The 16,690-nt window shown below is 38.6% G+C and overlaps 1 protein-coding gene across 1 annotated transcript; it reads left to right on the top strand.

The window, feature by feature from the left end:
• Positions 1–1,043: 1,043 nt before the first annotated feature.
• TMED7 (transmembrane p24 trafficking protein 7) lies at positions 1,044–13,615 on the top strand. Its single transcript, XM_075179575.1, has 4 exons — positions 1,044–1,166; positions 2,543–2,750; positions 7,734–7,979; positions 9,719–13,615. Exons 2-4 carry the CDS (start codon positions 2,553–2,555, stop codon positions 9,953–9,955), a joined length of 681 nt encoding a protein of 226 aa, XP_075035676.1. The 5' UTR covers positions 1,044–1,166; positions 2,543–2,552; the 3' UTR covers positions 9,956–13,615.
• Positions 13,616–16,690: the final 3,075 nt, after the last annotated feature.

Raw genomic sequence — 16,690 nt, forward strand, 5'->3', positions numbered from 1 at the left:
GGGGCGGAGCTTAATGAAGTGATTAAGCCCCACCCCCTCCACTCACTGCCATGAATTTCAGCAAATGCAGGAGCTGTGCCTACTCTTCCAGGAGTCCTTGAATTCCGGGAGAGTAGGCAAATATGGTATATGCATGAAAATAAACAGACACCCAAAATCTACAGTATAGAGGGATAATTTACTCCCTACTGTAAATCGTGTGGATATTAGGATAAAGCACTACTGACTGTAAATTCACTGAGTTGTTCCACATACACTAACACTTGTGTTTTCAAGATTTAAAATGTATCAGTTCTAATACTGTGATTTTCTATGTAAAGTATGTTGGCTTCATGGAAACAGGATGCTGACTTGTGTTCTGCTCAAAAGATAAGTACAGGACCAAGTACTGAGGATCCAATGGCTGTGTGGAGTTTGTATGTTATCCCAGTGGTTCCCAAATTGTGCACCTAGGCTCCCTGGGGTGTCTTGGAGATCTCATGGGGTGCCTCGGCCAGTGCCAGTGGTAAGCAAGGCAGGGGACTACTTGGTAATTATTTTGGCTTAGGGGTGCCTTGAAAAAAATTTGGAGACCCTCAGGGTGCCTTAAACTGACAAAGTTTGGAATCCACTGTGTTATCCCCTAGTTTGCATGTACAGCGCTACGGATTTAGAGGCACTAAATATATAACTGCTGCTGCTGCTAATGATAATTCTGCCCCAGGTATAACCAATAAATAGGCCTCTCCATTTGCTTAGTATGAGTAATTTTTAACATGCATTAGTAGTAAAATGTATAGAGGGATCAGATATGATAAGTCACATTTTTTATATAGATTTGATTACAATTTATTTAGCATGATTGCAATATATTTTAAACACAAAAAATCAGATTCATAATTAGGTGTTAAAAATATTATCTGCTCTGTGTGTGACACGTTGTAATCACATCCTACATGAGTACTGCACACTCCCCACAATGGAGACTACACTGAGAGTCACCACTAGTTGTGATCCCTCCTCCTCCTCCTCCCTGACAAACACGTATACACTACCCTGTGTGACCGTTTCCGGGGCAGGATTTACCGGTTTCCGCTTCCAAGGATCCTTCGCCCCAGTCACCCTCCTCCCCGTCTGCCACGCTTGCAGGAGTCCGCCTGTCACCTTACATCCGGGACACTGCCGGGGTGAGTAAGAGTTGGGGGTCTGCGCTGTGACCTCAAATAGGGGGGGGCTGCGGCAGTAACAGGTGCAGTGTAACGTCACGGCTACGTCATGGCAGATGTATGGGCGCCGGCTGCACAGTGTCTGCATTGGTGCTTTTATATTGCATATTATGTGTATAGACCAGCACAGGCTAACTGGGTGCTTTATCTACATGCTAACTCCGTGCTTTATCTCTGTGGTGTATTGGGGTACAGACTGGTTTATAGTTGTATGACTACTAGACAGAGGATGCCTCTACCTTTTATTCGCATCCTTAGTTTATGCTCCCTATACAGTGACGTGTGAATTGCATTTGCTATTGGCAGTGTCCATGAAACTGTTTTCACAGTTCTGTAACAGAGATTTGTGTAGTCACACAGGTAGTTGGTTGCTTAGGCCCCACTATTTAATAATACATGGGAGAGTCGAAAGTAATTCCAGTATTTGTCATGGCACAATGGCTACAACCAAGGGTACCAGATAATTTCTGTGTTATGGACACAGGCACACCTGGTGCTTTGTGTAATACCATGTATAAAGGCCGGGGCACCCAGTTCTTTGTCATTTCATGGATACAGGCTCCATGCATGTCCAGTTTCCAAACTGCGCCTCTTCCAATTCCCTTTCCATTTGCAGTAATGAGGGTTGAAATATGTAATTAGTGTTTTAAAAAAATAATACTTTGCACAATAATAAATAAGCACCGGGTGCTTTGTAATGTTATGGTCATGGCAACTAATGTTTAAATGCCATGGACAAAGGCCAGGGCACACTGTGCTTTATGTTGCCACATGCTCAGTCCAGAGCACCCAATGTTTTGTGATCTGGATAAAACAAAAGTCATCTAAGGTGTATAAAATCAAGCATGCAGCCATGCAGTTTCCATTGTCAAAACACTTTTGGGTTGAATTGGAACGCTGACTGTGAGCCAGGCCTTATTGCCCAACCTCAACCTCGCTAGTGCTCTTGTCGGGGAATGGATGTGAATCCTCACAGTCAAGTTCCAAAATCTAGCGGGAAAGCCTTCCCAGAAGAGTGGAGGATGTTATAGCAGCAAAGGGAGGGCCAACTCCATATTAATGAACATGGTTTTGGAATGAGACATTCAGCAAGCACATACTGATGTTATATTCGGGTGTCCATATGCTTTTGCCCATGTAATGTAAATAGAGGCTAGGCACTCCCTATTGTATTACACCTCACAGCACATACAGATTAAATACACTGTGCTTTTTGATGCCATACATACAGACACAATTAATGCATTCTAATTCAATGCTATAGTCAGGTCACATTCTTGGCATATTGTGCCACTTGTCTTCATTTTTTTTTATTTGTTTTTTATTTGCAATTGCAGGTGGTGATTGATGCTGTGGGTTGTGGCCAGTAAAAGCCTGAAGATGCTGCAGGGTGTGATGAATGAGTCCAGGTTTGGTTCCTTACTGTTACTGCTTACTCTTGGGTTTGCCACGGCATCAGAAATCACCTTTGAATTGCCTGATAATGCCAAGCAGTGCTTCTATGAGGACATCACTCAGGGAACCAAGTGCACACTAGAGTTTCAGGTAAACAACGTAGATCTCAGAGCAGTAATCTTCCAATTGTTACTGTATTCATTGGCTATATGAAATATTAATTCCACATATTTATACTTGAAATTTTGAAGTGTTGCTCCCACCCCCTTGCCTTCATTGGACTAGGTCTTAGTCTCCCAGGACCACTTCCTCTGCGCTAAGGTCCATATACCCAGCTCTGTTTTAGGCATATAATGTTCCAAGCACCAGTGCTAGACCTTAAATGTCATGAGCCTGAAATGTCTGCATTATAAAATCAGGAGGAGTAGCCATTGTGGGGACCTAATAAAAACATGGACTCTCAACACTATTCTGTAAAAATTTGTTCATGTGTTCCTGGAGGAGGGACCCCCATAATTCAGTTAAACAAGAGCAAGGGGCGAGTAGCTTTTAAATCTATCTGCTATGAAGATGGAATTGGCTTTTAATGCAATAAAGCAATCTAATCACAGTTGATGACCATCTTCACAGTGAAACGTGCCTTTAGCACTAATTAATTTTCCTATTTTACTGCCTAGTTGCAATACATAATAGGAAGCAATACCTTCTGTGAAGCAGTATACATATTTATAGTGTCTGTGTCAAATTTGGGAGACAGTAGTTCTTTTTGAGAGATGGGAAAATGTAGGTCAATAGAAAGGACTCAAGTTAGGTACCAGCAGCATTTTTTTAGTGCATTAGCTACCTGGTGACTGAAACACAATATCTAAATTGAAATTTGCATTTCATATCTTATCTTACACATTGTGAACTGGCAGTGGTTGCTTTGACTCTTGTGTCCTGATCATTTATTTAGATTTTATTACAAATTCCTGAAGTTCTTTTTCTAAAGAGTTCTACCAGTCTTATGAGAATTTAAACATTGTTTTTGCAATGTTTTCTTCCCGTCCGTGAATGACATTTCATTGTCACTAATTGATATGTATAACTTTGAAACTGCTTTGCTGATGAACTTCCTTTTTGTCTTATGCTTATCTATGTTTGCTTCATGACTGACCACTTTCAAGAAAAGCAGTTTCAAATACATGAACAACATTTTTCATAATAGGTTCAGTAAAGTGGCCAAGTTCTTGAAATAAATGCCAAGAATCATACCGTTACAATTGTACGGAAAGTGCAGGTTAAACTGTGGTTGGCACATGTTGGCTGCCATTTGATCCAGTCTACAGTGAGTATGTCAGGAGAGTTGTGAGTTTCTTCTAGATATAGCCTAAAACTGAAAATATACACCTTCATTCCAAACACTAGAACTACATAGAATGTTGAATAAAATATATATTTCTGGTATGCGTATATCAGGGCTGGACAAGTGCAGATTGCCCTGGCGACTCTTGGTGACCAGAGTTGAGGGCGTGGAGTCAAAGCGACATTCATATGTGACCTGGAGCCACTCATAGCTGCTGCAAGTAAAGCTAGTCAGCATCAGCAGGTTGCATGGAGAAAGTCAGTACTGTTATTCAACTAAGTAACCTACTTGTGCTGACTAACGTTTCTTAAGTGCCAACAGTAGCTACATTCACTGTTTTTCACGTGGGAGGGGAACTATTGGCTTCTGAATTGTGAAGGAGGCCAGCGGCATTGGTTGCAATACTGAGAAGGAAGGGTCAGTACCATTGGCTGCTCTACTGCGAAGAGGCTGAGGCGCCATTGGCTGCTACTAATGTGAAGGGAAGGGGGAGCACAACATTGGCTGCTGTGCTGTGGATAGGGGGACATTGGCTGCTGTGCTGTGGATAGGGGGACATTGGCTGCTGTGCTGTGGATAGGGGGACATTGGCTGCTGTGCTGTGGATAGGGGGACATTGGCTGCTGTGCTGTGGATAGGGGGACATTGGCTGCTGTGCTGTGGATAGGGGGACATTGGCTGCTGTGCTGTGGATAGGGGGACATTGGCTGCTGTGCTGTGGATAGGGGGACATTGGCTGCTGTGCTGCGGATAGGGGGACATTGGCTGCTGTGCTGCGGATAGGGGGACATTGGCTGCTGTGCTGCGGATAGGGGGACATTGGCTGCTGTGCTGCGGATAGGGGGACATTGGCTGCTGTGCGGCGGATAGGGGGACATTGGCTGCTGTGCGGCGGATAGGGGGACATTGGCTGCTGTGCTGTGAAGGGGATGCTTTACTGGCTGCTGTACTGTTGAGGTAATAGTGCTACTCTACTATGGAGATAGTAGCTGGGTAATACTATGTCATTGGCGGTTGTGTATTTTGCATAATACCCCATCTCTGGTTTTGCATAAAACTCCTATTGTGCTTTCTGTGCATCGTAAATTTACAGGAAAAATATGTGAATAAATTTATATTTCTGGGACTGCTCATATTGATGCTGTTCCCATTATGCATTTAAAAATACTATATTTATTTAAATATGCTGCCACAAGAAAGTCCTGTGTGTGTTGACTAAAAACTATATAAAGCTTGTTTGGTTAGACTGACATCAATAATAATAAAAAAAACAAAACAGAATCTTGCTGTTTTTATAAGTTTTTTGCAGAATTAGTTATCAAAAATATAATATATATAAAATTGTTATCACTAAGGTGTAAAATACCTCTGCTTATTAAGGGGTTTATCTGTATTTTCTTGGAGCGACATGACATTTACAAGTATTTAGTTTTCTGTCTTAACCTGTATAGTATGTCAAGCATGGTTTGATCACAGTATATAATATTACCATGTATTGATACTTGGGTTTATGTCTTTGGATACGCACTCGTACGTGTTTGATTTGATGAGCTGGCATTTGGCTGGCTGATCTTCTGGCATTGATTGTTTGGTATCTGTTTAAAGCTGACCAGTCAGACTGGTTACATCATACTAATAGAAATCCATTCATTCCCTTTTAGGTCTATTTGTATAATAAAGTCTGTGTTCACTCTGTTTACTGACTAATGAAGTTTGATTTTATGTTGCATAGACTATTTTATTATTATGTATGGAATGGCATCTGCTCGTTGTTTTGTCAGATAAATATGCCTGGTCAGTAGATTTATTTGTATTTAAACAAGAATGTTGATAGGCAATATAACATCAACCTAATAAACAGGCATGAAGGCTGATAGCAATGCTTCCCTGGGTGTGGTGTATAAGCTGGGTATATAATTAAACACGTAATGTCTTCAAACATTTTGCAAGTAATAATGTGTAAAGCACACTGCATTATGACTCTGTACTATGTTCAGTACTATAATTAACATATCAGTGTAGTCAGTGAGACATGGATAGAATATATTTGCTCTATTGGATACCACCGAATGCTGTAACAATCCCCACTAACATCTCAGTATGTAGTTGACTTCTTAGAGTCCCCAATGTCAGTCTTACGACTCTGTAAAATAATGTACATGTTAAATGTACAGTATATTAAATGCCTGTGAACTCAATGGTCCAGTACATAAATGTAAGTGTGTGTGTATATATATCTATATATATATCTTGCACAATTTCACTGTAAACTGAGCCTAGGGCATATATATGACTGAAGGGTAATTTATCAAGATGTGGGTTTGAAAAAGTAGAGATGTTGCCCATAGGTTTTTTTTTTTTAGTGCATTCAACAAAATGACAGCTAGAATCTGATTGGTTGCTATAGACAACATTTCTACTTTTTTAAACTCGGAGCTTGATAAATTGATAAACTTGATAAATAAATTTAAGTATTGTCCTTGTGAGAGAATAGCCAAGTCTTTCAAGCTTCAATTTGAAAAACCTACTTAATATAGATAAATTCTTAAATAAGAATAAATAGATTAAGTACAACTGCAATAATTATGATGTGGCTATTTGAATGGCACCTGGGTGGATAAAGCAGTGGTTATGTGGCGAGGAGGGGGGAATAACATGCAAATAGAAGCTAAAAATAAAATATTAACGCTACCCCGGCAATAATTAGGCCTTTTACACACCCATGTTCAATATTAATTAAATGAGTGCTGAAAACCTGGTTAATACACTTTGATACTATTATCATGAATCGAGTATCTGTATTAATGTCACCTGCAGTGTTCAAATGTATTAATGTTAAGCACAGTATAATAGAGTTCTGTGGGAATGATCAGTAAGTACATGACGCACTATGCTGTAGGGAAGCTTTGAGAACACTCTTCTAGTGCTATGTATAACCATATGGAAAAGGTTATGTGTTTGAGATCTTAGGTGTCATTATGTCAGACCTATCGCCATACAATTGGTAAGACTCTGGGCACAACATGGTGCAATGTGCACACGTGTTGTATCCAATTGCAATTTTTGCTTTCATTTGATAAATTGCTAGAAAAATGATCGTTATGATCTGTTTGATTGCATTACAGCAATTTTTTGCATATCGCACCATGTTCGTAAAAAGAACCAAAATGTTAGGGAAAAGCAATGCAGATAGGAAATATTTATCCTGTGTTTCTCCTAACTGCTCTCATTAAATACCCCAATAGTCATATATTCCAGGAAGCAGCCCAATTTGTCAATGCACATTAATAATTAAAACGAGTTAGTGTTTCTATGGTTCTATTCTGGATTTGTATTTCTGGGTGAAACGTGAAAAATTATTTTTTCCCAGCACATCCATATAAGTAGGCTATCTTGAAAGGTGCGTTTTTTAACAAAAGTAGTAAGATTAGTGTGTTTGTAAATAAAGGAAAACATTGTAAGGGAGGGGTATGATGATTTTTTGTCATTGTATGTGATTGGTTAGCAGTGCTATCTAATGTTTTTTAGTTCTAATAACATATTTGCACAATTTGAATGTCTAGTGAGTCCGAATATTGAATTTATGAAGAGAGAGAGCATTGTAAAAAATCTTTGTTTTTTTTTTTTATTTTTATTAATGATTATTGTGTACTTCAAGTGGAATATATGCCAGACTGTCCTCTGAATACAAGCCACAGATGGCATTGGTTAGCCACATGCCGGCATGTAAATGTGTGCTCCACCTGTTTGTTGTTGTGACAATCCTCTGACAATCTTCTTTACCACAGGTGATCACTGGTGGCCATTATGATGTGGACTGCCGACTAGAAGACCCGGATGGGATTGTGCTGTACAAAGAGATGAAGAAACAGTACGATAGCTTCACCTTTACAGCCTCCCGCAATGGCACTTACAAGTTCTGTTTCAGTAACGAGTTCTCCACATTCACACACAAGACTGTCTACTTTGACTTCCAAGTTGGAGAAGATCCTCCGCTGTTCCCCAGTGAGAACCGGGCCACTGCCCTGACACAGGTCAGAATAGGACATACTTCTACATTTGTGCTGTAGCATTTGTATCTATTTTCTATTAACACCTGACTACACAAACATTTCGGAAAAGTAAATGTATATTAAGAACCACCTGAGCATCCAAGTCTCAGGTGTGGGACAATTTTAGACATGCAAATGTTCATTTATAGACGTAAAGGCAAGCCTGCTTCTTTATAGCAGATCATGCACTTCTGAAAAAAATACTAATAGACCTATCACACAACTAAAACTAGTCCACTAACATCACTGTCATTGTCCGACACATGATCAATATCTCATGTCTATGAGATCATCTACTCACTCCATGCTTTCTCATTCACACAAACCGCACATATACTCTTAACATTTTTTTACATCGAAAAGACACTATTCATGCTGTAGAGCACAGCAGGCTACAATGTTGAAATGTTTGCTTTGTTGTGCGAAGGTAGTCTTTTTTTTCTTTTTTCTCATTTGTCTCAATAAATGGGATAAAGTAGACACAAAGTTTTGGTACATTCCCCATAGTCAGTGCTGATCCTGTAACCAGGAAGCAGCAGGTGTCGACAGATGTGCAGCACTATATTGTAACTAATATTTACACATCTAGCATTCCTTTTTGGATTTTACAGCATGCAAGGTGTCCATCGGTTACTATAACTTCCTATGTCTCCTCTAGTAAATTTTTCATTCTGTTTGTCCATTAACGTGCAGCCCAGTTTTTAATCTCCTGTTTCCTGTTACTGCTAAACTGTATTATGTGTAGAAAATATATACAAAAAATAAAATTGTTTCTATGGGGGGATTACAATTGGCTGCAATGCGTCACCAGAAAAGTTTGCGGAAGCACCTTTCCTAAGTGTTTTTACTCAAATCTCCGCTCAGTTTTGCTTAGCGTCCTATAGAGATAAGAGAAGAAAACAAGCAGAGATTCTGTAACCTATTAGCCTCGATGTCTGGCTGTGCACACAGACGGCTATGTCCGGTGCACCTAGCGGCTAATTGAATCCCCCCCCTATGTGTACATTGTATATGTGCTTTGTGCTAAAAGGTTTTTCAACAATGTTTCTAATAACCTCATTGTAACACATTTTACTTACCAGTCTTAAAACTGGCCACATTTGCTAGCAAATGGTTAATTGATAATGTGACTACATAGTGGTATATATGGTCATGCTGAATATGTTTTGACTCTTGAGAGAGCTAATCTACTAACGTGCTTGAAATATTTTTTCCTCGATATTAAAGGTTTGACATCGTTTAAAATCTGGGAATCAATTTTGCCCTCAAATAAGACATTAAGGGGGTACTAGGCCTAAAATACATGTTCTTCAAGCATGTCGTGATTGGCTCACATCCTACCCTATCTCTGGCCAGGGACATCGCACGGCTGTCCAGTCCCCTGGCTGCGCTGTGATAAATGTTGCGATGCAGCTGGGGTTTTCCTACTCCTTTAATGCAAAGCAGCTACCTACAACTTGTATGTAAAAGTATTAGGAACGTCACAGGCTTGAGCAATGTGTACAGAAGGCCTCTTATGTTGGAAAAAAACGCAAACAGCCAGCCTTATAGCAGGATACACGGCACATATAGAAAGAGAAATATATGAATATTAGAGTGTGCTTTTTACTAAAAAAAAAATATTTTTTATATGGTCACCTGTTAAGAGGATGTTTATCTAATACTGAGCAAATATTCACAATAAATGGCGTTTCCCCTTTCTCTCTATCTCTTTTGTGCAGATGGAGTCCGCATGCGTTTCAATCCACGAAGCTCTTAAGTCTGTCATCGACTACCAGACACACTTCCGCTTAAGGGAAGCACAAGGCCGCAGCCGAGCAGAAGATCTTAATACAAGAGTAGCCTATTGGTCTATAGGGGAGGCTATTATTCTCTTAGTTGTCAGCATTGGACAGGTATTCCTCCTCAAGAGCTTCTTCTCTGATAAAAGAACAACCACAACTCGTGTCGGATCCTAACCCATATTTTCAAGGAAACCTAATTTACATTACACACTGTTTGCCCAACTGCAAATGTGGTTTATTTTTCCCTATTACCTGTAGGTAAAAGACTGTATATATTTGGTAAAGCTACATTTTACCTTTTAAACTCCACTATAGCCGCCCCTTAGGAAAAAAAAAACAATTGTAAAAAAAATAATAAAACAAGCTGGAGTTTTTTGTTTTTGAAGAGGATTCCTTATTTTTAACTATTTTGTGGAATATTTTGGATTCTGATGTTAGATATTCATCTTTGATGTTAATATATTTCCTTCTGAAAGATAATCTTGTCCACATAACCTTTCTTTAGAAAAGTCTTTTAATAATGCCACTAGTGCCCCTTGGTAGGTATAGTGCCTGCATGGAAGTATTGGAAGAGTGTGATCCTGATGGTTAGCCAGTGCTGGAGAAATGCTGAACATTTGTAGTTGCACATGAAGATTTTCTTTAGTTTGTTAGGCCCTTCAATTATAGACACAATTGTGCCCATGGTTGTTTTTTCCCAGTGAGATAGATATTTGATGAGTGTATTCTAATTCAACACAATCTATCTGATTCTTAATCATATATAAAATCTGTACATGGGCCTCTTACATGCTTCCTCCTATAGCTCTCTGCTTGTGGTTTTAGCAGATATAGCTATTTACAAAGCTGTTAAAGCATAGGCCAGAAAAGAAGACCCTCTGCACTCTGGTATGGAAGGCTAGTCCCAGAAACTCCGTGCTATCATTAAAGTGGAAATACAGTTTACTATGGTGAACATTCTTTCAGAATATTTCGATTTGGCATATAAATCTTTTCACATCAGGTTTACAATTATTAATCCAGTTATAGTAATTGAAATAAAGCATGAGAGCTGATTCACATCATGCCAGCATTCAATTGCTTTTGATTCAAATTATACCAGAAAGTAGGAAGCATTCCATTCCCTATGAATGAGTTCCTGTGTTATTGAGCTAGATATGTATAATTTTATCCTAATTAATTTTTCATGTGTCAAATTTGGTTTGTTGTGGATTAATGCAGTTTGAGAAATAGGGTAGAGGGGCGCATTTCCTGTGTAGGGTGGTATTTTCAAGCAACCCTGAAACTTACATCTGAGTAATTAACTTTGAGGTAAGAAATAAAACAAGATAATGATTAAAAAAAACCAGTATAACTCTTATTGTTTTATTTTACTTGTGTTTATGGGGATTAATTTATGGAATTTTGGAGCTACAGGCACATTTTTTTCTTCTATGTTTAGTCTAGCACAAGGGGGGCAAGTATTTTTTTAGTTGCTAGTGCATAGTAAATAACAGGGTTCCAGCTACCAGCTCTGTCACTTTTAAGGTGGGCCCTCCACATTCTGCAGGTACATCCCTGCAATGCTATTGGTTATTATTCTTTTCAATTAAAATATATTGTCTCTAAGCGGAGTCGCTTTTCCCTTTGCAGCTCCGTGCCTTCATGAAACAAAGGTTAGTCATCATATAATTCAGAGATGGACTCTGTTCCGATTGGTCACCAATCTAGTAAGCAGTGATAGTGACCTTAAAAAAAGAAAACAAACTTGACTACGTTGCTACAATTCTATTATGTGTGAGGGTTTTATTTTTACACATTGTAGTATCTGCTAAACCAATTTATAGGATAATGCTTGTAATGTTACGCTAGGCATATGAAAGCAGCAATATTTTCTGATTGGTAGCATATGGTTATTTTTCACTTTATGTTTAGGTGATTTGGTTATTTTTTTTTTCTTGTGATACAACTTTTCAGTTAACTAGACACAGCTTGCCAACTGTTTAAATTGTAAAATATGGTTTAATTTTCTATTTCTAATGATTGTTCCTCACCAAACAGTGGTTTTCAGCTATTGTCTTAAATATCCTACTAATATTAGTAGTGCTGACGTAAAATGAAATAATACACATGCAGGTCTGCATTTTATTGTGATTCTATTTATGGAAGACGGGCTGTATATATTTATTTTTATGAAACTACACACCATGTAAGCATCCTGTGTGCACACACATCTATTATAAATCATGCCTGCATTGAAGTAATTAGGGTGGGAATCAGCAAGCAACTGAGTTGTTTCGCTGTGATATTCTTATAAGTAGGTTTATTAGTTCATTAAGAATTTGTAATATTACTAAGGCAATTTGAGGCCTGACTAACATTCATTATGCACTGGCTCCTAATATATAAGCTGCATATTCAGAAATATTGTTCAGTTCTTCATATAGCTGCCTCCAATGTGAGTGACAGATGCAGTTAATCGATAAATGTTGCATTATATTCTCGCAAGGCAATGGCACTGAAATTGATATCTTGGTCATAGTTGTAGAATATTATTATAGTACTATTGCGTATTAAGTGGCAGTTTTCATTTTTTTCCTGTCTTGCATAAGGGGCAGTTGCTTAAAATTTAGAAGTAGCCATACCTGTTAACAACTTATTCACATAAACAACAATTTGTCAGCCATTTACACCAGCTTGTTACTTATCTGTCCACTAACTTTTCATATTTCTTTAAACCCCAATAGAATGCTCTCATTGTAGAAAGCCATGTGCCATTTAACAGTTCCTAATAATTGTATGTGTTTAACAACTGTTTGAGGGCAAAGAGGATGCCATCTGTTTTCTGTTTGTTAAAAAACAAAAGCTTACATATTATCGTGATCTTCAGCACTACATATGTAAAAGTTGCAGAAACTTAACAGAAAAGATAGTTGAAGCTATAAGGGGAAGCGTGTTTTGTGCACACATGATGTCTGTACGTTTCATGGACACTGCCGTGCTCACACTAAGTACATTGACAGTGTTATTATTAAGGAGAGTCTGGAGTCTTCTATGATGCAAGAGTTTGGAGTCTGGAATGTTAAGATGATCTCCTGTTGTTAAATATACATTGTTAAAAAAAAAATTAAATGTATTTAAGTATCTTCCTGTTCATTCTTTTACTGTTCCCTATTAATTTGTATCTGAGGAGAAAAGGCCGTGTAAAACAGCATCAACCCAAAACAATGACAAGATGTTTGCAAGTACCATGAGACCACTTCTCGTATTGTCAGCTGGTATATTACAGTTCATTGCCCATAAAAGGAACAGAAATACAGCAATTCTCAAAGCAAGGATTTCCTTCATAGTTCTGGAAGAGATTATGAGAACATAGATAAGATTCAGTCCAAAGGAGGACCAATATTGAGTAATAGCAGTCATACAAATGACTTATTGCACCTTGCAGTTGTAATTTTCTCCTTTGTATTGAGGTGTACGGGTCAGAATGGCTACAAATATTACCTCTATGTACTAATTAAGAATAGTTGTCCAGCAGCACCAGAAAAGCTGGATACAAATGTATAGTTATCTTTGTGTTTACCATCTGTGCTCACCATATGGGGATATAACAATAAAGGCAATGATTGTGCGGATTGTGTTAGGAGCCTTTTATCTCCCTAATTTTGAGTCTTGCGAAATGTGCACTGTGCAAATGTTGGGAAGCCGTACAATGATGCTGATATGCTGTTACCATGCCGTTTGATGGGGTGGTCATTGCACACCATATGTATGTGTTTGAAAGGATGGCATTGAAATAAAAGCATGTTTCTACAAGCTATTTGACTAAATACAATAAAACTGCAGTTGACTGAAGTTTGTGTCCTCTCTCTTTCTTCGATCTCTGAAATTCACACCAAAATTGTGGGATTTGGACCATCACAAACCAGTGTGCTTACAATCTTCAATGCAATTCCTATAACTGTATGTAAAGGACAAGACCCATCTTTGCTTGGCACTAAAGAAGCTGGGGGTTTTGTGACTGCTTGTCTTTAGAAGTACTGACACTCCTGGTGACTCAGCATGGCTTCTTGTCTCCATTCTGGGTGTTACCTCAAATAGGGTTTTGTTTCGTTTGATGGCTCACAAGATAAATGGTTGTATCCAATTTCCTGTTACCAATCCACTTAGTGATACAACCTGATTTATTGTAATGTGTTTAAATTGTACTATTTAACCAGTTTATTAGAAAATGTATGGAACCACCACCCTATTTTTTTCTATTTATTTTTTTAAATAGGTTACCTGTACACAAATGAATGCTGTGGGTGGTTTTAAAAAAGAAAACTTTCTGTACATTATAAGGATAAATAATTCAACTTTTAAAAGTGACTGACTAAATTGCATCTACTATCATAAATAGCGGTTAGCAATAGTACAGTACCCCATGTTCCAGAAATGATTAACATTTTAGTTATTTGCAGTTCTCATTATATACAAAAAGGAGGAATTATTCATGTCTTGAACACATTGTTTTTTGTCTCAATGATGTCTACAGTATAAGTTTTTTTTTTTGTGCTTTTTCATAAGTTAATAATTGATTCTGAATCAATTGTGCCATTCCCACTGTTGAGTTCTTTTTATGCTGTGTTTAAAATTTTAGAGCGCACGCAGCCAATTTCTAACGCTTTAGTGCTCCCTACCAGTACAATTTGTATTGGTAAAAACCTCACTAAAGCGCATCTGAACTGCACGTTAATTTTCAAGCAATATATAATTATCATTTTAACTGTAGTTTTGTTCAAATTTCTATAGGTGGCGCAGGTGCCACATTACTAGTGCAGTAAACCCCTGTCACTTGTAATATATTTTAATGACATTTAATCTTCTTCTTTTATAAAGCATGGTTCAAGGGACAAAAATGAACAGTTAATGAGTAGAAAGCTTATTTTGGCCATGTACCTTACTGTAATACTATACCCAAGCACATCATACACACTCGCACGATCTGTTCACACATATCAAACTTGTATGTAGGTGGAGTGAGATTGGTATGTACATCTCCAACACTAACAAGTGTAGCTGAACACACATTTTGCTGATCCTGCAATCGGACATGGACCAAATCTTTTTTTTTTTTTTTTTTTCCGGTCCTTTGTTCAAATAGGCAACTAATGTTTGTTTTGTTTGCTTGGGGTTGGGATTGTAGCCCCTTTTCACAGGTGTATGCAATGGAGGTGCCCATGAGAGGGTTAGCTCAGTCTTAAATTTAAATATATATATATATATATATATATGTGTGCCCCTTGTCCCTTCTTGTAGACATTGGTATTGCGCAGGTTGCACCGCTGTTGGTAAGCTCAGGCTTTCTGGCTTCAGTCTTGCACACTTAAGTCTAATTGTTAGCAGTTTAAAGCTTCAGTTCTGGCTTTCAGTAAATGTATTAATGATTTTGCAGCACTACAAGGCTTTTGAGTCTTCTATTCGGAACTCTGCCTAGCATATCTATCATTTATAGCACACGCTGAACCTCTACAGTTAGTCCTCAGCTCACCATACCTCTGGTTGACTACCGGATAAGGTTAAGTCTATCTCATTGGGCTTGAACTTTTGATTGGGCTCTGACATTAGTCATACTAGGAACTTGGTTAGGATGTTAGACTACTTAAACTTAATCTTCTATCTGCTTCTAACTATATTTCACGGCCTCTTGAGAAATTACTTATTACCTACCCATGGATTGCATTTTTAAATCATTTTATCCTGCCACTTACTCATGCTGGTCACGTTCGGGTCAGTACTGTCAATTCTCTATGAGAGTGCAACTCACTAACCGGTGCTTAACATAAGGGGCTACATACTGTATATTTAGTAAATAAATATGCCATGTTTACACAACAATCTAAAATATACAAATGCTACATGAGCAATAAAATATCTGGTCCCACCTTTTCCTTTAACATGCTAATTTTCTGGCTTGTGGCCCACATGAAGAGCCTATCATAATTTTAATGGCCAGTGTAAGGTACCATAGAATAGAAATAACAAATACAAACTTTACTCCAGGCTCCAAGTATAAAGCCCCATTTGCCCCCACCCCCCAACAATATCAAATTCACCTGGATACACCAATTTTGTTACCTACATCAATACTGCACCAAATCTGCAATAAAAACTATCATTATTAACATTAGAAGTCACTTAATAAATTTAGTTATTAATATGTACAACTGCTAAGGCGCATTGTGCGTAAAAGTCACCAACACTCTGCTGATTCTGTAGTTGAAGAGTTCCGAACTTCCACTGACATTAATGTAAGCACAAAAACTGCGGCGGGAATTTAATGGAATGGGTTTCCATGGCCGAGCAGCTGCATGCAAGCCTCACATCACCAATGCCAAGCGTTTGATGGAGTGGTGTAAAGCACACCGAACCGTGGAGCAGTGGAAACATGTTCTGTGGAGTGATGAATCACACTTCTCTGTTGGCAGTCTGATGGGAGAGTCTGGGTTTGGTGGATGCCAGGAGAATGTTACCTACCTGACTGCATTATGCCAAATGGGAGGTTTGGTGGAGGAGGGATAATGGTTTGGGGCTGTTTTTCAGGGTTTGGGCTAGTCCCCTTATCTTCAGTGAAGGGCAATCCTTAATGCGCAAGGCAAGGACTACAAAGACATGGTTCGATGAATTCAGTGTGGAAGAACTTGACTAGCCTGCACAGAGCCCTAACCTCAACCCCATCGAACACTTTTGGGATGAACTGGACCGGAGATTGCGAGCCAGTCCTTCCCGTTCAACATCAGTGCCTGACTTCAGAAATGCTCTATAGAATGAATGGCCACAAATTCCTGCAGAAACCATTCCAACATCTTCTGAAAAGCCTTCCAAGAAGAGTGGAAGCTGTTATCGCTGCAACAGGAGGGCCAACTCCATATTAAAGTATATGTATTT

Source organism: Mixophyes fleayi, chromosome 1 (assembly GCF_038048845.1).
Source record: "Mixophyes fleayi isolate aMixFle1 chromosome 1, aMixFle1.hap1, whole genome shotgun sequence".
Taxonomy (NCBI): Eukaryota; Metazoa; Chordata; class Amphibia; order Anura; family Limnodynastidae; genus Mixophyes; species Mixophyes fleayi.

Coding starts and splice junctions, on each gene's coding strand:
- TMED7 (XM_075179575.1), top strand. CDS start 2,553: ATGCTGTGGGTTGTGGCCAGTAAAAGCCTGAAGATGCTGCAGGGTGTG. Junction 2,751..7,733: donor AGTGCACACTAGAGTTTCAG/GTAAACAACGTA, acceptor TCTTTACCACAG/GTGATCACTGGTGGCCATTA. Junction 7,980..9,718: donor GGGCCACTGCCCTGACACAG/GTCAGAATAGGA, acceptor TCTTTTGTGCAG/ATGGAGTCCGCATGCGTTTC.